Source organism: Polistes fuscatus, unplaced genomic scaffold, assembly GCF_010416935.1.
Source record: "Polistes fuscatus isolate 324 unplaced genomic scaffold, CU_Pfus_HIC Scaffold8, whole genome shotgun sequence".
Taxonomy (NCBI): domain Eukaryota; kingdom Metazoa; phylum Arthropoda; class Insecta; order Hymenoptera; family Vespidae; genus Polistes; species Polistes fuscatus.
This window is the reverse complement of record NW_025113162.1, coordinates 7,840,696-7,865,005: the sequence shown is the minus strand read 5'-3', so window position 1 is coordinate 7,865,005 and position 24,310 is coordinate 7,840,696. Positions and strand designations below refer to the sequence as shown.

The 24,310-nt window shown below is 36.0% G+C and overlaps 1 protein-coding gene across 1 annotated transcript; it reads right to left on the bottom strand.

The window, feature by feature from the left end:
- Positions 1-1,814: 1,814 nt before the first annotated feature.
- Positions 1,815-24,248, bottom strand: LOC122524597 (NGFI-A-binding protein homolog). Its single transcript, XM_043646925.1, has 10 exons — positions 21,436-24,248; positions 6,170-6,271; positions 5,949-6,086; positions 5,210-5,760; positions 4,867-5,117; positions 4,686-4,794; positions 3,551-3,621; positions 3,149-3,260; positions 3,024-3,080; positions 1,815-2,908 (listed from the first exon to the last, which is right to left on the bottom strand). Exons 1-10 carry the CDS (start codon positions 21,845-21,847, stop codon positions 2,801-2,803), a joined length of 1,911 nt encoding a protein of 636 aa, XP_043502860.1. The 5' UTR covers positions 21,848-24,248; the 3' UTR covers positions 1,815-2,800.
- Positions 24,249-24,310: the final 62 nt, after the last annotated feature.

Sequence of the window (24,310 nt, the reverse complement as noted above, 5' to 3'; positions counted from 1 at the left end):
GAGATAGGCACCTATGTCTTTGAGAGAAAAACAAAAAAAAAAAAAGAAGAAATTAAAGTGAAGAAAAAATCTTTTTCCATCTAGATGAAAAACTGTAAACCGTAATAATTAGCGGCAATTAAGCTGCTGCCATTTTAATATTTTATTATGTCGTAATTATACTTTCTCGAAATGCACAATTATCAAATTATGTATTGAAACACACTTACACACGCGTACATCCTATTGACACTCGCGCGCACACTCTACTACTACTACTACTACTACACTCGCCATAAACATATTTCAAATACACACACACACACATACATACTACACACAGAGGAAATATATATATATATACACATACGCGACTACGAACAAATGTAATAAAAAAAAAAAAGAAAAAGAAAAAAAACGAAACTGCAGGCTTAGCATTTGACCGGGGTGGGAGAGTGGGTGAGGGGAGGGGAGGGGAAAGGATGTAATATGTAAAAGCATTTTGTTGCATTTCGTTGCAAAAAACAACGTGCAGTCCGATTGAAAATCACCTCTAGGCTGTGAGATGCGAGCTAAGCAGCGGATTAACTTTGCTCGATGAAAAAAAACCTCAATCATATGTGTCAAATCTTCTCCAATTAAAAAGTCTACTTTTAACCGATCAAAAAAGATTAAAAAGAAAGAAAAAAAAAAAAAGAAAAAAATATATAATAATAATAATAATAATAATAATCGATTTATATAGACTCTCCCTGTATCTCTTTCACACACACACACACACATTGATCATTCGAGAGAAAAAAAGTTTTCTTTGTTTTTTCTCGAGAATCAAGGATATAAATGTAATACTTTTCTCACACACACACACACACAAAAACTTATATGTCGAACTTTTCAACGATATGAAATAAAAATGATTTGTCAAATCCCATAAGGAAACGAAACACCGTTTATATAGCATACTTAACAAAAAAAAAAATAAATAAATAAATAAGTAAATAAACAAAAACAAAACAAAAGGAGTATTATAGCACGCGTGTGCGTGTATATACATATACATATATATATATATACACATACATGCGGGGGTGGCACACGGGTGCACGACGACGACGTATGTGTGCAATTGTGCTAGCGCGAGTGTGCGTGTGTGTGTGTGCATATTATAAATATAAAAACAATACAAAACAAAATAAAATAAAACAAAACAAACTATAAAGCAAAAAAAAAATAAGATAACAGAAGAAAAGAAAACAAACAAAAATATATAATAATATATTTGTAGATATATTAAAAAAAAAGTCTTTTAGTCATCGGAATAGTATATAGAGTCAATACTGCGAAAACTAACTTATCTATTACTTATATACCCTTTTAGATTCTAGGTATATCGACTAATTGTGATTAAATTTATGGAGGATGAAGTATGTGATTGAAAAAAAGCGTATACTGCGATATAAAAAAATTCACCGAATAAATAAATAAATAAATAAATAAATAAATAAATGAATAAATGAATAAATAATATATCAGAGAGATTTAAGTCTACGTAAATGTGATTTTTTTTTTGAATAATATTGATAATGCGCTTTCTAATATATAATAATTCGCGTTTGATAATTTCATTTATCTATTTTCTTTTCGTTGACTTTTTTTAAACCCCATTTTTGTCGTCGAAACATTCATTTTGTTGTTACGTGAGTATATCGTTACATATCAATTATTTTCTTCTAATACAAACCTCTTTTGCTGAATTTATGTATAGGGGAGGGGGGATTGCTGATAATGGAAAGGGTTTGTTTTTACACGCACACGCACGCACATCTCTCGTCATCTTAATTGCATCCAACTTGTGAGTTTTATTTACTCTTTAGTCTGTTTGTTCGTTTGTTTTTTTTTTAACAAAAATTTAATCAACGTATTTATTTTAATATCTTACTAAAAATAAGTTTTCCACGAATCACAGAATTCTTTTTCTTTTTTCTTGTTTTTCTTTCTTTCTACGTCAGTTTTTCAATCAACGTGATATTTCAGACGAATCGGAAATATAAATTATTCGACAAATTAACAAAGACACGCGCAACGCGGAGAATATTTAAATATATAATTCAAATTTCATTTTGAAAGATTAAAATCGGTGAGAGTAAAAAGTAGAAAAAAAAAAAACAAAACAAAATAGGTTAGAAAAATCCATAAATTTTATCAGTCGTCGTCATGCGTTAAGAAGGAAAGTAAATGACGTTAAAACGCTATTTTACGAATAAAATGACAATGGTTTTCTTTCTTATATATTTACAATTATCTTTCTTTTTTTTTTTCCTCTTTCTTTCATTCTTTTATATCTTGTACATCGACGAATAGCATTTTTGTTTCAAATCTCTTAACGCGCTAGTGTTTTACAGTCTATAAATTTCTAAAAATGCCATCATAATACGATGCGAGTATTATTTACTAATAATAATATGAATTTATACTAGAACTAGATAACAAGCGACAATTGTCTCAAAATTCTCTCATTGTCAATCGTATGTAATACCGATTTGGACTAATTGGAAGAAGAAATCTTGTTTGCATTCAACCTGACACATCTCTGTTACCAAGCATCATCATCATCATCATCATCATCATTATTATTATTATTAATTATCATCGACTATGTGATAGCAATGACAATAACAACAGCAGCAATCATTATAATATCGAATGGAGACTACAATGATGTTCGGATGTTCTCGCGTGAACAATAATAATGGAGTAATAATCATGAAAGAAACAACCATGATTCGTTTCTATCAATTATCATTTCAAGATTATAGTAATATCACAGAGTAGGTTTTTCGTCAGCGGGTTCTTCTTTTATTGGATGACCGCATTCCATCAAGGCAGGATTCGCAACAGCGATTATGTTATCCCCGCGAGATGCTATTACCTAGAAAAAGTTCATTTTAATTTTTATTATAATATATTTTTAATATATTTGGCGAGAAGAACTTAATGTTAAGATATTTAGAAAAAAATGTTCATTTCGGGATTTTGATATTCACTTTTAAATTGAAATCGTTTTCCTTGTCCGTATTTTCCGTTTCTGCGTCTATGGTGTCCTGAAATACGATACGAAATGACTGTTATTCGAGTTAGTATGATTATTCCGTTTAATCGATAAACTTACATGCATTGACGATGATTCTTCGTTGGAGAATGAAAATTGACTATCCGAATCGCTGATTTCCTCGACGTTACTACCAAATACTCCGTTATTACTCTTCTTCCTCCAAACTGGACTGGAACATTGCGAATATCTGAACATCAATGCGTACTCGTACTTGTTGCATGACAATTATACATTTTCATGAATATTAACATATATATCGCGAGCCCAGCAAACAGGTATTTACCAAAATTTTTAATCAAATTTTATTTATAGAATTTATATGGAACAATACTCGTTCCAATAAATGCCGTAACGAAACGATTAAAAATGATGTGATTGCTAGCTGAGCTCGATATATTATTCAGTCATTTTCTTCATCGTATTTAAAAATCATTTTGAATGAGCATCGAAAGTAATCACCTCGACGAGCCGTGTCTTCTAATGCCAGCGTTATTAACTTCGTTGACGGAACATCGTAGATCCAATTCTTCCTGAAAAGCAGAACTGCTGTAGACGGTAAAAGCAACGAAGAAGAGTAGACAAAAAAAAACGAAGAAACAAAATCATCATTTCGGGTGGTAACTTTACGAAAAACTAAACGAATCCCCCTTAGAAAATCCTAAAAAAAAAACTAGAAAAAAAAAAATAAGAAAAGAAAAAACGACTCGCTGAGAAACCAGGCGCGAAGCGTGAAATCTAAGCGAGTCGCGATAGATTTTTTTCATCCTGATCAATTACATGCATAGAAATTGTCGAAGGAAGAACAAAATAAATCCTAGAAACCAACACCGATTTTTAATTATATACTCAAAGTTTTATAACCGCAGATCAAATCAATGCTCGTCGAACCGATACTTTATCAATTTCACGATATCAAATCGAAATGTCTTTTTTTTTTTGGTCAAACGATTTATGATCGATATCCTATTGTTCGACGAGATAATCAGAGAAAATTAATACAAATATTAGAACGCGATTCTTTCTTAAAAATAAAAAAAAATGGCGCCGCGAAAGGGAACCGCGCAAGTGGCGCCACCACTTTCGGTAGCGGCAATTTTCAAAAATACAAACTCACTTTCTTTCAGATGCGTCCAACTAATTAAAGAACTTTAATAAAACACCAGCGACAAATTGCATGCAACCATTTAAAAAGCATTACGAAAGAGAAAAGAGAGTAGTAGTAATTAAATTGTTGTTTTTTTTTTTTTTTTAATTGCAAATGGAATAGAAGGTGCAATTCGAAACATGTGGAAAGCGTGCACAAACAACAAACAGATAAAGTATTGCGTGCGTTTCAAACATGACACGTGCGTTTCGGCAACGACTACATATATACTTGACCTTTTTCATCCGTATCTCGAGTTAACGAAAGCAGGATGGAGTTAAATGACGCGAGACGAGGAGTAGTAGTAGTGGGTGTTGCTGCGTGTGCGTGTTGCGTGTACGTGCTGAATTTACGGTTAGTAGTAGTTAGCGCGAGTAGACCATGCGAACGTGGCCAGGTCAGCAAGAGAATGATTAGCGTGATTTAGTTTTTTGGACAGGCCGAGCTAACCTGCATCGCGTCCTCGGCCTCACCCTCGAGTTCGAGCTTTCTTCGTTTTCCTCGCTCTAACTCGTTCTCCTCGCCGTTTTCTCGTTGCCTCGTCGAGGACATTGACAAACTGCAAGGTAAAATAATCAAATTTTGTTCAAATAAAAACAAAAGATTTGTTAATATTATTATTAAAACTTACTATTGACTTTTAACATAATGATAACCGGAATCTCGAACTACACGACGGGCCAATGGAAATAATTCGTCCCTCCTAGTCAAAAGTGCGGGGACGAACCTGCATATCTGTGCTGCAGCCTCGTTCACGCAGATCTCGTGTAACGTCAACGGTTTCTCTGGTTTTCTTTTACAATCGAACCTACCATAAATTGCCGCGTACTTTCTAATCTCTTCCATTCTACGAGGATCATTATCGGGCATGGCCATGACCAGCTGGTAAAGATGCACAACGTAAATGTAATTATTCAAATAATCGATCATCGGGAAGACAAATTGATCAATTTCAAACTTAAACCCATACTCACTTCGAGATTTTTACAAAATTTCTTTTTAACGTTATGAGGTTTAGGATCGACCGGTCTGATCGTAGCAGCGAGTCTTTCGGCAGCTTCGGCAAGCCGTTGTATTTGGGAATGCAATAAAGTAGGTGTTAATTGTGTAGGACTAGCAGGTGCACAGGTGCCACTAGGACTCGGGGTGGTTCCGCTACCGCAGGAAGATTCACAGGTGCCGACTTGAAGTACACCAGGACTGTGGGAAGTCGGTGGTACGTAGGATGCGGCAACTGGTAATATCGAGGAACCTGGACTCGGAGTTTGCCTATAAGTCGTGGAACCAGCCGATGCTGCTACGCTAGTAACCGAAACAATAGGACTGACGCTACGACATGGAAGCATGGTTGACGTGGTCGTAACAGTAGTCGATGCTGTCGTTGAGAAAACAGCGACTTGTGGTACTTGTGGCACTTGTGGAACTTGTACTTGTGCTCGAGGACTGGCACAAGGGAAACCAACGACCGCTGGTGGATTTTTACATGTCCCGGTGGTTGCTGGTACGACTGGTGTTTGAAAAAGAGCTGAAAACATCCGAGAAAAAGACATTCTAATCAAATCCATATGAATTTAATTATTGCGATTATATGAAATAAATAAATATTGTATTCTAATAATTATTCGGAGATGTAAAAAAAAGAAGAAAAAGAAACAAGAGGAATGAAGAGACAGAGAAAGAAAGAAAGAAAGAAAGAAAGAGACGATACTTTACAGGGATTGGTGAGCCACTCCTGAAGAGCCTTCTGAAGTCTTCGTACGTGAAGAGGTTTGCTGGCCATGCCGACCAATGCCATAATTTCAAGGAACTCTTCTTCCCCAGCATCGCACAATTGTTGTACGTCGTCCCCGCCTATGATAAAACGAGAATAGACAAACTTATCGATTGAATTGTTTATATCGACACCTACGAAAAATAAACTCACTCCTACCTACCCATTTCCAGAAGAGTATCGTAATATCCGAGTAACGAAGCACGCTGCATAACTCGGTACAACTGCAATTCTGCTTCGTTTTGCGGGACTGACGTTTGTACGACTGTAAATATAAGATCGTTGATAAGTGAAGAAGGATGAAGAAATAAAAAATAAAAAGAAGAAGAAGAACAAGAAGAAGGAGGAGGAGGAAAGAATTCTTTTGATAAGAAGCTTGGCAACGAAACGATCAACGTCACGTGCTTCTAATTAACGTGATTCGCGTAATTAATCAAAGACAATTAATATTCTCTCGAAAGAATTGTAAAGAAGAAGAAGAAGAAGAAAAAGAAGTAGAAGAAGTAGAATAAGAAGAAGAAGAAGAATAATAATAATAAGAAAGAAAGAAAGTATGATAAAAAGAAGATGATATTAAATCAGTAGCTGAGATCGTACGATCCATGCGAGCCGAAAGAAGGATCGAAGATTCCCCGATCGTTGTGGTTCTTCGGGACTCGGGACTAGTTTCTTGCAAATTTCGTGGAATCGCGAGAAAAAGCCGCGTGCACACACGTACGGCGTATAAATTAATACCGGGAGCAAGCAAGCAAGCAAGCGAGCAAGCGAGCGTAGGGGCCCCGAAGAGGGACACGGGGTGCTGGTGGGGAGAGGAAGCAAAGGGGAGACCCGAAAAAACTGGCCGACGGTCTTATTACGAGAGGCCGGGCCCGCCGGTCTCACGCTTATACGTCGTTGGGACCCTAGGCAACCGAGTAAGAGAGAAAGAATGAAAGAAACGGAGAAAGAGAGAGAGAGAGAGAGATGAAACTCATGTCAGAAGCATTGGTGGTACGCAGGGTGACTCGTTCCGCGAGATTTTTCTGACGCGTGGACGCAACCGCACCGCACTGCACCGCACTGCACACCGCATTTTGCTCGCAACCGATCTAACCGAGAAAGAATGAGAAAGTGATATATCATGCGGGGGTGCTGTCCCCCTTCTCGTTAATCAATCGTCAAACTAATCTATATTACAACTAGAAACTTTCGTATTTAATATATTTATTTGCAGATATACTATTATTGTTACTTGAGAAATTTTATTTTCATGACTTTTTTTTTCTAACCTTAAACTGTCGCTATATTTTTGTCGAGATAATTTATTATTAATTTTATTCGATTGCATTAGAAATCGGTGTAAAGCATGATTATTCTTAGTTAATGAAAATATTTTTAATTGATTGAGTTAGCAAAAGTAATAAGAAGGATGATAGGATATCGAAAGTGACCCCCCCCCCTGTCATAGGTATCACGCATACACTGTCAACCCTTTCCTTTTTCTTCTTCTTATTCTTCGTAAAGGAAGGTTTCTCCTCTATCGAGATTATGTAATGCTACTCGTAGAGGACCGTCTTATGTATTATTTATTATACGATAAAAGTGTGTTCGTCGTTCGATCAACCACAAATTGGACAAATCGTCGATACATTTCAAACGTGTCTCCCTCCCACTTGACTTCATCTTTTCGAATACCTTCACTTTTCCTTTCTTTTATTCATAGCCATTGAAATGTTCCGTAATTCTTTAACAATATTTACAATAATAATTTAACATCAAATTCCACGTGTGTTATTCCTATCTACATTAAGTAATATTAATTATATCATAAGTTTGAAATAATAAAACATTTACCATTACTTACAGACAATTTGTAAGGTAATTGTTTAATACAGATATACCTGTATTATAAATAAATAATATTAATTACAAATTAGAAATAATCAAACATGAACATACGTACTTGCAAACACGCATACGTGTATAGGATGGAAATAATTGATAGTTAGGTATGTAAGTATAGATAATGGGTATTTGAAAAAGGTTCTTTATCCGGTAGGGTTTATACTTTAGATTGAAAATAATAAATCGATCGTTTGATCATTTCATTGATACATTAAGTAACATTAATTATATTATAAGTTAGAAATAATGAAAAACATTTTCCAATGTGAACATAAGTACTCGCAAGCATGCGTACGTGTATAGGATGGAAATAGTTGGTAGTTAGGTATGTAAGTATAGATAATGTTGGGTATTTGAAAAAGGTTCTTCCTCCGGTAGGGTACTACTCAGAGGGCTTAGGGAAGAGGGCGCCGAGAGGAAAAGAAAGAGAGAGAAAGAGAAAGAGAGAGTCGGGCAGCTAGCTAGGCCTGGGCATCGCATTTACATAACGACTTTTTTGGCTAAGGGTGGCCGCGTTTTTGTCCTTCCAGAAGGATACTCTCCCCCCTCGCTCTTTCTCCTCTCCCCCGACGTCTCATCTACTTTTTCTTCATCTTCTCATGGTTAGATAGACTGAGACACAGGTATAAAAGTGAATCGTTCCGTCGGTAACGTTCTCGCACGAGGCACGCACCGCCTCCGACGACGACGAGGACGAGGACGAGGACAACGAGGACGAGGACGATGAAGAAAAAGCCGAATCCCTTCTTCTTCTTCTTCTTCTTCGTTCCCTGGCCTCCCTGGGAACGATACGCGCTCGCGAGAACCGCTTTTCGAGAAGAACAACAAGAAAGTCAAATCGTTTCTTTCCAAAGCGAACGTTCCTCAAACGCGAACGACCAACCAGATATCCTCCTGGCGTGCTGTCTTGGAATTTCGAATACCATGCCAACCAACTACATTCTCTCTCTCTTTATCTCTCTTTCTTACATACATACACGTATAAAATTATTGATGTCAATAAGTAACAGATCAAAATCGTCAGCGAGTTAACCAATGTAAAATGATCACCCCCTGCCTGCTGATTGGTAGTATTGTTAATTCGTAGAACTTTGCTTTTTGGTAGACCTACATAAGACTACATTCTCTCTCTCTCTCTCTCTCTCACATACACACAAATATGTACACAGAAAATTATTGATGTTAATAAGTAACCGATACAAATCGTAGCAAGTTAACCAAAGTAAAATGATCACCCCCTGCCTGTCATCCTGCTGATTGGTAGTATTGTAAATTCGTAGAACTTTGCTTTTTGGTAGACCTACATAAGACTACATTCTCTCTCATATACACATATAAAATTATTGATGTCAATAAGTAACAAATAAAAATTGTCAGCGAGTTAACCAAAGTAAAATGATCACCCCCTGCCTGTCATCCTGCTGACTGGTAGTATTGTAAATTCGTAGAACTTTGCTTTTTGGTAGACCTACATAAGACTAAATTCTCTCTCATACACACACATATAAAATTATTAATGTCAATAAGTAAGAGATAAAAATCGTCAGCGAGTTAACCAAAGTAAAATGATCAGCCCCTGCCTGTCATCCTGCTGACTGGTAGTATTGTAAATTCGTAGAACTTTGCTTTTTGGTAGACCTACATAAGACTACATTCTCTCTCATATACACATATAAAATTATTGATGTCAATAAGTAACAAATAAAAATTGTCAGCGAGTTAACCAAAGTAAAATGATCACCCCCTGCCTACCTTTCTGCTTGCTTGGTTGCTTGCCTGCCTGCCTGCTGACTGATGGTATTGTAAATTCGTAGAACTTAGCTTTTTGGTAGACCTACATAAGATAAAGAGAGAGAGAGAGTAATGCAAAGGGTGGCTAGCTAACGTGGGTATAGAGAAGTTCTTTGTTCGAAGAGTGGCCGTTCGGTTCTCTGGCTCGCGTTCTCCTTCGGCTACGAGACAAAAACGAGTCTAGTTTCTTAGCAGCAACAGCGGCCGTTTCTCGCCCAGCACCAACGACGACGTCGACGTCGTCGTCGTCGTCGTCGTCGTCGACGACGCCAGGCCAACGGCAACCGACGGCGGTTAGTATTTCGCTTTTTGCCGGCATTGTAATCAAGGAAGGGTTAGGTGAGTTTTTGCCACCCTACCTCTCTCTCCCACCGCCCGGACAAAACACCGGGCAGATGGACTGAGTCGCCGCTCCCACCGCGGCCCTCCCCCCTTCCTACCCCCCCAACTCACCCCACCATCACCACCACCACCACCACCACCTTCTCTTTCTCTTTCCTCTTCTTTTTCCTGTCCATCCATCCCCTCTCTCTCTCTCTCTCTTTGCCACCACGGTCAGCGGTCTTTTTTATCTCTCCGTTTCTCTTCTCTCCACCACCATTACCACCACCACCACCACCACCTCCACCACCACCCATATTCTGCAGCCCTCCGATCGAGCGCCCATCGTTCTCCGTACTCTCTCTCTCTCTCTTTTTCTCTCTTCACCCTCCTTCGGGAGAAAAAAATAAAAGAGAGAACACTAATACTTTTAACCGAGAAAACGAGTTTACCAAAATTGTTAGTTAGTGAAATTCTTTTGACGATTTTAAGTTTAATAAAGGTGAGGGGGTTTGTTTAATATTTAGGCTTACGTCTCGTTTCTTATCTTTAACGGTTATTATTATTGATTATATTTCGATTTTATTAAGTGGGTTGTGATCATCTTTTTTCTACCTCATCAATTTTATTTAAAATATATATATATATATATATTCGTTAAATAACTTTGTTGTAAATGATGTAAAAGCAACTTTAACCCACGCTGCTTTTTTAAAGTACTCTCTTTCTTCTTCATTTTATTTATCTCGTTTTATTCGCGTATGTGTTTGTGTCTATGTCCTCGATATAAATAAACGCATAATTTTACTCGTTATTTTATGCAACTCTCTCCCCCCCCCGACCCCTCGTCGCTCATACGTTATTGTTAAATTTCGTTATGAAAACACACAAAAAATGGCATCCATCGATTCATATTCGTATTAAAATAATACGCTAATAAAAAAAAGATAGAAGATATACCTCGTAGAAGAATAAGAATGAGAAACGGAGAAAAAAAAAAAAGAAAAGAAAAAAAAAAATGTCGTCTTCCATTGGAAAAGAGCAGACGTTCGTCGAGATTGGTCCTTTACCCTGTGCCAGGATCTTCAGGGGTACGGCCCACATCATCCAGTTACCCCTCCACTAAAATTCTACCCCTACCTTTTACCCCCCCTCTCTCTCTCTTTCTCTCTACCCTCGCGAACACCACCCCGCTCTAACCTTTTTTCGAATACCTGTCCCCCCCTTTCCTCCCCATCCCCATCCCCATCCCCACCCCTCCCCCTCTGCTCCCCGTACTACTTCGTAGTAACGTTAGAAAATGGTCGGACCATTTCTATGGGAAAACGTGTTCCGCCATCGTTAGATGGAAGAAGAACAAGAAGAAGAAAAAAGAAAAACAAAAAATGAAAAAGAAAAAGAAAATGAAAAAATGTCGATCCGTTGGAATCACTAATCTACGATGTTAGATGATAATGGTAGACGTTAAATAAAATAAGGGTTACGTGTATCCCTTTCGTCCTATTTTGAATGAATCCGTTAAAATGTGTTCTTATTTTTTCTTTATTTTTTTCTTTTTCACGTTCGAATTTAAACGTTCGCAACGACGATGGTTAACACACACACACACACACACACACATAAGAAAAAAAAGATTATTCATAATTCGAAAGAGAAAGATTTTCAACGTTCGTCAAGAATATTTTCGATTACGTTCTTAAAAATTATTGCTCATATAAGATTTGTATAAAAAATAAAATATATATTATATATTATCGAACAGATAATACATATGTCACGAATATATATGTATAAAAAAACAAACAACAATCGTTTGGAGTATTGTATTTTAGATAATCTCGTTAAATTACCAATTAATATTATCCCATTCGAGATGTGTCATTACTTTTTATTCCTACGCGACTTTTACAACGATTCTAATTATTAAATATTATTTTTATTGATTGTATAAGAGAGTCTATAAAGCGAATTAACTGCCATATTTTGCATTGGATAATAAGAAAAAGATAAAATAAAATAAAAGAAGAAGAAGAAGAAGAAAAAAAAAAGGGAAACAACTTTAACACAACAACCAAAAAATCCGGATTATTTTAATCGATTAAGGTAAAAATAAAAAAAAAAAACAGTATACGCGCGAGCATTGTCAATAAATTAAACGTTAGAACGATACACAAAAAGAAATGAAAAAAAAGAAAAAGAAGAATAAGGCACGAAAAAATAAAAAGAGACAAAAAAAAAATAAATCGAACGATCGTTTACCAATGAATTAACATTAAGTTTACGCATTATAATAATACGTCATTAAAGATAATCTCTCTAATCAGCATAATCAATCGTCATAGTGATCGTCAAATATGTCCTACGTTATCCTCAAAAGGGGGGGAGGGGGGGAACCTTTCGTTCTTCGAAAGTATATAAAAGGTAAAAACATAAACCGAAAACGAGAGACGAAAAGAAAGAACCGTGGATGGATGAGTGAAGAGGGTTGGGCTGAAGGAGGTGGAAAGGGGGGTGAAGGGAGGGGGTTGGGGGGGTGGGGTGGTGGTGACTCGTAAGAAAAACGAGTTATCCGAGTCCGGCGTTCGGTCTTTCCTCGTGCAAATAGCACGAGCTTCGAGGATCGTAATAAGCGAGAAAGAAAGAAACAAAGAAATAAAGAAAGAGAGTAGTTTGTTGAAGAAATGAAGTCTGCCGCTGCCGTTGCCGCCGTGTGCATCTCTCTGTTCTGATAAAAAGGAAAAATAAAGGAGTTCGGAGGTCGATTTAAGGATAAACCGACTGGCGAAAACATATTTGATCGAAAAACACTCGTGCGACTACTTGCCTGACCAGTAACTTGAATCGAATAAACAAATACAATTCTTTTTCGTGTGTATCCATTTATTTCTTGATTTTTCTCTCTCTCTCTCTCTCTTATATATTTGATATTTTTCTTATATATTTAGAAGAATTAATCGATTTGATTTGATTTGATTTTTCATTCTTTCTTCTTTTTATTATTATCGATCGTTAAATTGTTCGTACGTTACGCATACCGATGACGACGATCATTGGAAACCAACCTCTCTCTCTCTCTCTCTCTCTCTCACTCTTCTTGCAATTTTTTCTCTTTCTATTTGTCTGTTTGTTTGTAGATTTGTTTGTTTGTTTTTCTCTGGCTTTTTTATATCGATTTTCTTTCCGATCACGCGTAGAATTTTTATCTCGGGGTATAAACGCGTGGACGACCCGAAAAAACGAAGATAACGAAGCCTAACGAGAGGAGTGTGTTCATTGAGAGTCTTGAAAAAAGTCCTTTCCCACAAGTGTCTTCGAGGAATAAATCAATTTTTTTCTTCGACTCCTACCCTAAAGAAAGAAAGAAAGAAAGAAAGAAAGAATGATAGGAAAAAAAGTAAGTAAGTAAGAAAAAAAGAAAGAGTATGTGTGAGAGAGAGAGAGAGAGAGAGAGAGGCTTGAAAACTTTTTTATACTTCGTCAGTAGCATACGTAAGGGGTTAAGGTCCCGCGAACGCAAGGGTCATTTTTTTAACTGAAGGATTCACCGTCCCTTCTCTTGGGTCGTATCTCTGTCTCCCTTTCTCTCTCACGTAAGTATTACACCCACCTGTCCCTCGTTTACTACCCTAACTTTCTTCATCTATCTCATTTAGCCGAACGAGAACTCTTTGCATAGGAATATTTGAGATCTCCCATTAATGAATGAAAAAAAAAGAAATAAAAAAAAAAAAAAGAACCCAAATTAGTATGCGAGATAAAGTATACGCATTTGTATACATGTGTATATGTGTACGTGTATTAGACGCGTGTATAAGTGTATACATATGTGCGAGCTGGCTAAAACCCTTTTGTTTTTTTTTTTCCTTACCGAAGTTTCGAAGAAGGGTCTCCTCTTCCGACGTGTGTTTTTTTTTGTTTTTTAATCTCTCACGTACGTGACGTTAACGATATGCGCGTATATAGGACATATGTAAAAGAGAGAGAGAGTGAGAGAGAGGCTCGTCGATCCATCCGATGGACCCGACCCTTTGGAAAAAGTCCAGCCGCAGGTAGGGCTCTCTCTCCCTCCCTTCGAAGAAACCACGCACGGCAATAATTCGAAGGACGAGCCGGCCGAGCCCAGCGCATTCGCGTTTGCATCGCGCCAAGGGATTATCGTTTACATTAGAACAAACCCAAAAAAAATTCTCCACGGGAAAAGGGTGAGAAGGGAAAAAGTTTGGAGGGAGTGAGAGAGAGAGGGTGATTTAAAAAAAAGTGAGAAAATAGGACGAGCATCCCTCTCTCTTACTTCCTTCGTTTTTCTTCCGCATCTTCTCCTACTTCTTCTTCCTCACACATACACACACACACGTACACACTTTGCAAACCATTTTCTCCTCAAGCAGACCAGAACGGAAGTAAAAGCACGAGAGGGAAACGGAAAAGGGGTTGGTTGGTTGGTGGTGGTGGTACTGGTGGTGGTGATGCTGGTGCTGGTGGTGCTGGTAACTCGACGACGAGCTTTTAATTTATTCGCGAATGCTATTCTCTCCTTGCCTATTTTCGTTCTTTTATCGTAGATTTTTTTTTTCGGATTTTCCCTGTGGGAATCTTATTTTAAACCTATTCGCATCGCGTAACGTCGCATCGTGCGAACCTAACGTGATATACATTTTTCAAATTTTCACGATATTTAATGGGTAATCATTTTTAATAGGTTTTTTAACGTAATGATGTTGTTATTATTACAAATATTCGAAGTATATTTTGTAATAGTTAAATTAATAGTACGTTAAGCAAAGTAGTCTGACGTATATCAATGTTTGGTTCACTGAATTCTCTGATGAGAGAAGACGAATAAATAAATAGAATATTAATATTGAACTTAAACAAATATAAATTTAAATGACATCAATAAAAAGTAGATACGAGTCAATTAATATTATTAATCGGATTTACTATTCGATATTAGAAAAAAAAAGAAAAAAAAGATTGAAATTAATAAATTATAATTAAACGGTTTAACAATTGTATTATACCTAGATGATTAAAAAAAAAACTATTATATATCTATAAACCTAAACATCAAATGCAATATAAAAAAAAAAAAAGATGACGGTTACAAAGCAAATGAAAAATAAATGAACTAAACAAATATGAATTTAAATGACATCAATAAAAAGTAGATACGAGACAATTAATATTATAAATCGGATTTACTATTCGATATTAGAAAAAAAAGAAAACAAAACATTGAAATTAATAAATTATAATTAAACGGTTTAACAATTGTATTATACCTAGATGATTAAAAAAAAACCAATGAGAAAATTTAAATATTATAAAACAATATAACGATTAAAAAAGAAAATAACAATATACCTATCATCCATAAAATAAAGAACAATATTTCGTACACTATTATGCATCTATAAACCTAAATACCAAATGCAATATAAAAAAAAAAAGAAAGATGACGGTTACAAAACAAATGAAAAATAAATGAACTAAACAAATATAAATTTAAATGACATCAATAAAAAGTAGATACGAGTCAATTAATATAAATCGGATTTACTATTCGATATTAGAAAAAAAAAATAAAAAACATTGAAATTAATAAAATATAATTAAACGGTTTAACAATTGTATTATACCTAGATGATTAAAAATAAAACAATAAGAAAATCTAAATAATTTATAAAACAATTAAATATACTATACATAATATACTATTATACATCTGTAAACCTAAATACCAAATGCAATATAAAAAAAAGAAAGATGACGGTTATAAAACAAATGAAAAATAAATGAACTAAACAAATATGAATTAAATGACATCAATAAAAAGTAGATACGAGTCAATTAATATTATAAATCGGATTACTATTCGATATTAGAAAAAAAAAAAGAAAACAAAACATTGAAATTAATAAGTTATAATTAAACGATTTAACAATTGTATTATACCTAGATGATTAAAAAAAAATAATAAGAAAATCAATAATTATTATAAAACAATTAAATACTATACATAATATACTATATATATCTATAAACCTAAATACCAAATGCAATATAAAAAAAAAAAAGAAGAAAGGTGACGGTTACAAAGCAAATGAAAAATAAATGAACTAAACAAATATAAATTTAAATGACATCAATAAAAAGTAGATACGAGTCAATTAATATTATAAATCGGATTTACTATTCGATATTAGAAAAAAAAAAAGAAAAAAAAACATTGAAATTAATAAATTATAATTAAACGGTTTAAAAATTGTATTATACCTAGATGATTAAAAAAAAATAATAAGAAAATCTAAATAATTATTATAAAACATAATATTGTAACGATTAAATAAGAAAATAACAATATACCTATCATCCATAAAATAAAGAACAATATTTCGTATACTATTATGCATCTATAAACCTAAATACCAAATGCAATATAAAAAAAAAAAAAGAAAGATGACAGTTACAAAACAAATGAAAAATAAATGAACTAAACAAATATGAATTAAATGACATCAATAAAAAGTAGATACGAGACAATTAATATTATAAATCGGATTTACTATTCGATATTAGAAAAAAATTAATAATAATAAAAATTAATAAAATATAATTAAACGATTTAACAATTGTATTATACCTAGATGATTAAAAATAAAATAATAAGAAAATCTAAATAATTATTATAAAACAATTAAATATACTATACATATATACTATTATACATCTATAAACCTAAACATCAAATGCAATTTAAAAAAAAAAAGAAATATGACAGTTACAAAGCAAATGAAAAATAAATGAACTAAACAAATATGAATTTAAATGACATCAATAAAAAGTAGATACGAGACAATTAATATTATAAATCGGATTTACTATTCGATATTAGAAAAAAAAACAAAACAAAAAATATTGAAATTAATAAATTATAATTAAACGGTTTAACAATTGTATTATACCTAGATGATTAAAAAAAAAATAAATAAGAAAATCTAAATAATTATTATAAAACAATTAAATATACTATACATAATATACTATTATACATCTATAAACCTAAATACCAAATGCAATATAAAAAAAAAAAAGAAGAAAGGTGACGGTTACAAAGCAAATGAAAAATAAAATGAAGGTAATGCGTTATGAATATGATTTACATTTACATGTAGATGATCATCTATAGTAGAACACGATAATAGAAATTCGTAGCAAAAGGGCCTGCCTGTTTCTCCTCCACACTCTCTCTCTCTCTCACTCTCTCTTTGGCAAAGGGCACCGAGATATCTTCATAGAGATATGTTGTGAACCATTTGAATTAGTCGAGCTATTCGGAAGCAGCCACCCACGGGACGATTTTTCGATTGTATTCAGATTACTTTGAAAAAGAAAAAGAAAAAAGAGAAAGAGAAAGAGAGAGAGAGAAATAAAAAGATAGAATGGAGTGAAAAGACGAGCCCTTTGATTCGACCAACGAAGCGTCCACCACCATAGCAATACCATACCAATGTACATAGAGAAACCGTCCTAGATGAAAGAGTACGCGTCGTGATAATACAAAGCAGCTGCGTGCACCTTTGCCAACGAATTATTTCTTTATTTCTTTCTTTATTTCTTTCTTTTTCTTTTTCTTTCTATTTCTATTTCTATCTCTTTCTATATTTCGTCTCGACGATCAAAGATCGCCACACGCGTGTATTTTTCTTCCTTCTCAACTTTTTCCAACCCTTCCTCTCCGTTATTACTCGTGTGTGTGTGTGTGTATCTGTGTGTGTGTATTTTTTTTTCTTTTCTTCTCTTTAATAATCACGAAGAAGAATATTACTTTATCGTAAATTGAACGTGTCGAAACGTACGTTAAGCCGAAAGACTTTTCTTATTTCCCCCAATCGATTTTCTTCCTTCTTTCCTAACTTAAGGTAAAGAAGAAGAAGAAGAAGAAAAAGAGGAAGAAAAAACCCCAATACGAAAAAAGAAATACTAGTAGTAGTAGTGGTAGAAAATAGAAGGCGTATAGAAATAAAAAAAATGTAGAAAGAAAAAAATTATAGTATTATATCCGATGCCGTCGTCGTCGTCGTCGTCGTGGCCATAATCGATTTCCACATTTACGTGTGTTTTACGTGTTTCTCGAAGAAGGAGACTAGTCCTGGAGAAAGAAGAACAAGAAGAAGAAGAATGAAAATAAGAATAAGAATAAGAAGATAAGAAGAAGAAGAAGAAGGAGAATAAAAAAGCAATGAAGGAGCCGAAAGGTAAAAAAAAAACACTAGGAAGAAAGAAACACATAAAAAGAGAGAGACAGATAGAGAGAGAGAGGACATAGATATAGATATCCCCCTTTATCCTAACAAATACATACGAGGGAAAAAAAAAACACACACACACATATATATAGTAGACAATATATAACATAAAATATATATAAGATAAAAACCGTGCCGAGACAGAGGAAAAAAAAAAGACAAAAAGTACGAGGAAGGTGGTGGGCACAAAAAAAAAAAGAAAGAAGAAAAGGATAGAAGAGAGTCAGAGGGGGTGGGTAAGGGTGGAGGAGGAGGAAGAAGAGAGAGAAAGAGAGTGAGACTCTCTCAGCACGTTATCCTATCCTCTCTCTCGTAATTTCGACTTTCGGAGAAACCATCGTAGAAAACCGCGAGGAGATAGGTCGTTTTTTGCGAGAACGACGCAGTGCTTCGCCACGGTGGAAGGCTCCGGGCTCTCCGGTCTCTAGCCGCTTCTTATACGGCCACGTCGCCGTTCCCCCCATCCCCCTGCTGCGTCCCTTCCTACCCTCTCATCCCTCTTCTCATTCTCGTTCTCGTTCTCGTTCTCGTTCTCGTTCTCGTTCTCTTCTCGTTCTCCACCACCTCCACCTCCACCTCCTCCTCCTCCTCCTCCTCTTCTTCCCTCCTCTTCCTCCTAAGAAGAAATCTACAAAAACCTCTCTCGCAATAGTTGCGCGCTGACGGCGGAAGAAAAAGGAGGTTTTGCTCGACTCCAAGTTTTTTGCCCTAGGGTGAGTCATTCCGCGTATATCACGCGGGGATACGAAGCGTTGCCTCCATTCCTCCTCCTCCTCCTCATCCTTCTCCTCCTCCTCCTGTTCTACCTCTTTCCCTTCTTTCTCTTCCTCTTCTTCCTCGTCCTTCTCTTTCTCTTTCTCTCTAATTCTGTTTCGTTCTATTCTACGTTCGTCGTCCGATTCTTTCTCTCTCTCTCCCTCTCTCTATCTATCTCTCTCTCTCTATCTCTATCTTTTTACGGACGATATTATTGCATAGATTGTTCCATCGTTCTATCTTTTCTTCGTCCGTTAGACTCGATTTTTGTCGAGAAAAACATTGTCTTTTATATATATATATGTATATATTATCTAAATACCTACGTGGTTTTAGTCTAATGTACGTCAAAGGTAGAGTTTATACAAATTTTTAATTCTTTTTCTATTCGATAACATATTTCTCTTCTTTTTTTCTTTTTTTTTTTCTGTAAATTTTTCTAAGCAATTCGATCATTTTGAAATTATTTATTATAGATTCAATCTCGTCTAGGATTATCCACTATTTTTTTTAAACTTTAATAATTAACTAAATCAATTCTATCGTAAATTTATATTTTAAATGAGATCGTTCGAGTATATTTTGAAAAATATTAGAAAAATTATTCGATTATCAAAAGTTACCCTCTCTTCCGCATACGCGATTACAATGAATAATATCTCTCAAATTTGTCGATTCGTTTTATGCACTTGTGCATTTATGCATCTATGATCGGAGGAACAATTTGGTACACTCGATTGGAACGTATTCCATAAGTTTTTCTTACGTGTTTCTTTATTTTTCCTTTTTTTTGAAACGAACGGGATGGATATACGCGTGCATATATTTGAAATAAAAGAAAAAAAGAGAAAAAAGAAGAGAGAGAGAGAGAGAGAGGAAGAGAGAGGAAGAGAATCTCGCGGTTCTAGTACTCGCTGAAAATTCTTTCCCCAATGAAGAAACTGTTCTTGCTAAGATCGTTGCTCGTCGTTCTTATCGTAAAAAGTCCGAGACGGCGGAGCCGAGCTTCCTCCGCGATAGTTTCGTCGAAGAAGGAAGAAAAATCGTCTCTTTTTCTTAAGCGAGCACCAACTTTTTTATTTCCCCGTGAGTCATCTACTTCCACTAGAAAGAAAAAGCAAGAGAGAGAGAGAGAGAGAGAGAGAGAGACCGGATGGTCGCCGTTGTTTTTTCCCCAACTCGAATTTTTTTTCATAACAACGTAAACCGTAGAGAAGAAAAATAACCTTACAATAATTAGTCAATATTGTCATCATCATCATCATCATCATCATCATCATCGTCGTCGTCGTCGTCGTCGTTATCGTCATAAAATGTTTGTCAGTAATTTAAATGATTTATAAATAAATTCCTTTTTTTTTTTTTTATAGAACTTACGTACATTGATAATGAAATGCAACATCTTCGATTATTATAAAATATAATTGAGATTCCTTAATGGTAAACAAATAATTTCAAAACTTACGACGTTGCATTTATAACGAAATGCAACATATTTATAACGTATTAATAATAAATTTTTATCGAGAACGGGGGTTGTCATCTGAGTTTCATTAGATCTAATTATCTTTCTATCTAATATAATCAATCGAGATAATATCACATCCCTCTAATTTGTATAGAATATACTTGAACTCGAGCATGTAAACTTAATCACATACGATTCTTCAAATTATACGTAAGTACCATAAATAAATTCGTAGATTTTCTTAAAAAAAAAAAAAAGAAGGGGTAGGAAAGAATTACGATCATTAGAAAAAGGTCATAAAACGGAAAAGATTAATAGTTAACCCTTTGACTGCTACTGACGCACGTATGCGTCTAGCGAAAATCATCTGTGATGTATATGGGCGCATATATGCGTCCGGCGAAAACCATCGGTGGTGCCTATGGACTCATATGTATTGTCGGATATACGTTTAATTTATATATTAAAAATTAAAATAGATTGGATTCATTTTGCAGTTGACAAAATAATAGTATTATAATTGGATTGTGTATTATATTATAACGATAAGATTCATATTGCGCGAAAAAGTATTCGAACGGCGCACACGCGAAGCGCTTAAAGCATTTAACCCTTTGCGGAGTACCATCGCATATATGCGTTCCGCGTAAACTATCAATTGGGCCGAAGAATTCATACGCGCGTTTAACGAAAACAACTGACAGAGATGAGAGTCTTATTTATGTGTTTAATTCAAGAAGTCAAAAATTATGGTTGACAATTTCAAACGATTATCGCGAAAGCGTTTCGGCCCCGCGCTAGTTTTTCCCGTCCGCAAAGGGGGTTAACAGTCGAAGATTTATTAAAAGAAGAAAAGAAAAAATGAAAAGAAAAGAAAAGGAAGACGTTGATTTTACTTACGAGTTCCGTTGACGTTCCTGCTGAAAATCTTAGGAACGGCGACGGCGGTGGCAGCGGTGGCGGTGGCGATGGCCGCTGCGATGACAGCCGGGGGCGTCTGCTGAGGGGGACTCGCGACGCCGTGCGTCGCGGCGACGGGCATTGCCGCGCAATTAGTTGCCGGAGTTGACGCTGCAATTACCGGCAATGGCGCCACCGTCGGTGCAATTGACGTTGACGATGCCGACACCGAGCCCGACGATGCCGCCGACGCCGACGCCGACACCGACGCCGAAGCCGACGAAACCACCGCCGCCGATGCCGACGCCGAAACCGCCGACGTCGAGGAAGACGACGACGACGAAGGTGGTGGAACCGGTGAAGGAGTCCCGGTGCCCGCTTCTTCCGTCGCGGGTGCGCCGCGAACCTCCATCCTCCTCCTCCTCCTCCTCCACCTCCTCTTCTACTACTACTCTACTACTACTACTACTACTACTACGTCACGAAACCTCCTCCTCCTCCTCCGTACCCCTGACCGTCTCCCCACCAGTCACCCAATCACCCGTCAAATAATACAATGACGACGATGACGACGATTTTTATATGTTGTATTATTTATTCGACGATTATACGTTTATGACGCGCGCGCCAGTGTACTTCGATCAATTAAATTTCCCTTTTTATTTTCCTTGTGTTATTTACTTATACTTAACAAAGTGGATTATTAAAACTCTTTTGATCTTTAACGCACGCCTTACCGCACTGCTTCTTCTTTTTTCCTTGTTATATATCCGCGATTATAAAGTTGATAGAAAATGATGATAAAGAGAAATAACGAATGTGCGAAATATGATTGTTGAATCGCGTTGTTAGCGCGATTAGCGCGTTTAATCGCGAAAACGAAATGTTGCGTGCATGCGCGCGCGCGAACCACGTGCGATGCACTGCAAACTACTTGCGCTTACTTGCCGGCCGGCTTCTTTCAAGAGAGACGGAATAAATGAAAAAGAAGTAGGGAATGAAAAATGTCATAAAAAAAGAGAGATAGAGAGAGAATATTATTTGTCGAGTTTTTTACGATGATATAATAACTCGCGAGTAGATCGTCGTCGTTGTCGTCGTCGTCGTCGTCGTTGTTAATTGATAATGACAAAAAGAGCTTTCTTGTTCGCGTTTTAGTTCCGACCAACTGAGAATGACGCGAAAAGGAGAAGAAGAAGAAGAGACGCACGCTCCGCTCGTGATAAGTGTGACGCCGACTGCGCGAGCCGCGCGACTACGAACCTTTCGAAGGATGGCGCGCGCGGAATGAGTTGCGCGCGCGAACAGAAGTTGCGCGCGCAACTTCGCTACCTTGCGCCGCCTCCCACCAACGGCGTTCAACCTTTCCCCCACTTTCCTACCTACCTACCTTAACCCCCACCACGCTTCCTACGCTGAGATACCGAACTACTCTACACCCCTCTCTCTCTCTATCTCTTTCTTTCTTTCTATTTTTCTGTTCTTCCCTCTCGCTCTCACTCGCACCGCAACTGCGAAAACCGACGCATCCCTCGCGTCTTTCCATTTTCAACGCCGTAGAAAAGTGCAGCCCCATCTGTATTATCCTCCACTACTCTCTCTATCCTCTCTCTATCTACGCTCCTCCCCGCACCACCCCAACTCCGAGTAACCACAAAAAAAAGCCCTACCACTCGTCACCCCTCGTCGAGAGAACAAGTGGTGGAAAGGCCGAGAGAGAAACCTTCTTCTTCTTCTTCTTCTTTCTCTAAAAACTTCTTCCTCTCCACCTCACCCCCTTCTTCTTCTTCTTCTTCTTCTACTACTACTACTACTACCTCCCCTTTTATGCAACCCTCGCGCGCTAAGGAACGTAATACCACCTTCTCTTCCTCCTCCTTCTCCTCCCCTTTATCCCGCTTATGCGAACCGACATTTTTATAGGTTGTCGTACTTATAAACTCTTATTTTTCAAGAGTCAATTTTTCTAGAATTAAGACTTTTCTTTGATACCAAGTAGAAGGAGATGGAGGAGTTTGGTTGAACTTAATCTATAAATGATTTGAAATTTTCGCGGTACTTCGATTCTCTTCGCTCTCTCTCATTTTTCATTTATTTCTTTAGCATATTTATTACTCGACGTTGAGTTAATCGTAAAGTATTCTCGTCGGCAACGCTTCGCGAAAATCTTTCCCACGGAAAAATATGCGCGCGTCCGCAATGAGAGAAAGAAAAGAAAAAAACTTTTTACCTGAGGAAGAGAGCCAGCCTAAGGGGTGGGAAATTTTTTTTCTTTTACTTTTGCGAAATATGTAAATTCATGGTGCATTAACAAAAAAAAAATTACATTCGAAACGGGGGGGTTCGACTGCGAAGAGTAGAAAATTGCTTTCCAATTAAATTCCGTAGAATCGAGGATGAGATAAAAGAAACGTAGATGTTCAATAGCGTTCTCTATCACTGTCCTTGCGTATATACGAAGCTTCAAACGTTTTTTATTACTTCCGTCATATTACGTCGGTCAATGTAATGGATTCGTCAATTTTATTGTTTCTTTTTACTTCCTTTCTTTCTTTCGTTCTTTCTTTTCTCTTTTTTTTCTTTTTATTCGATTTTCCATCATAACACACGATTACAAATTACATCGCATTACACGTATATATAAATTTAAAATATATATATTTATAAAAAGGAAAAACTTATAATTAAAGAGAACACATTAATGGCAAGTAAATGATGAGATAAGCTAGAAGCTAATACAAATCGTATTTAAAAAAAAAAACTTATCCTATATAAGTACATAAATATATATATATATAATCGAATAAATTGTAAAAAAAAATATTATAATAAATGCGACTAAATGTAATAGATAAATTAATTAATTAATTAATTT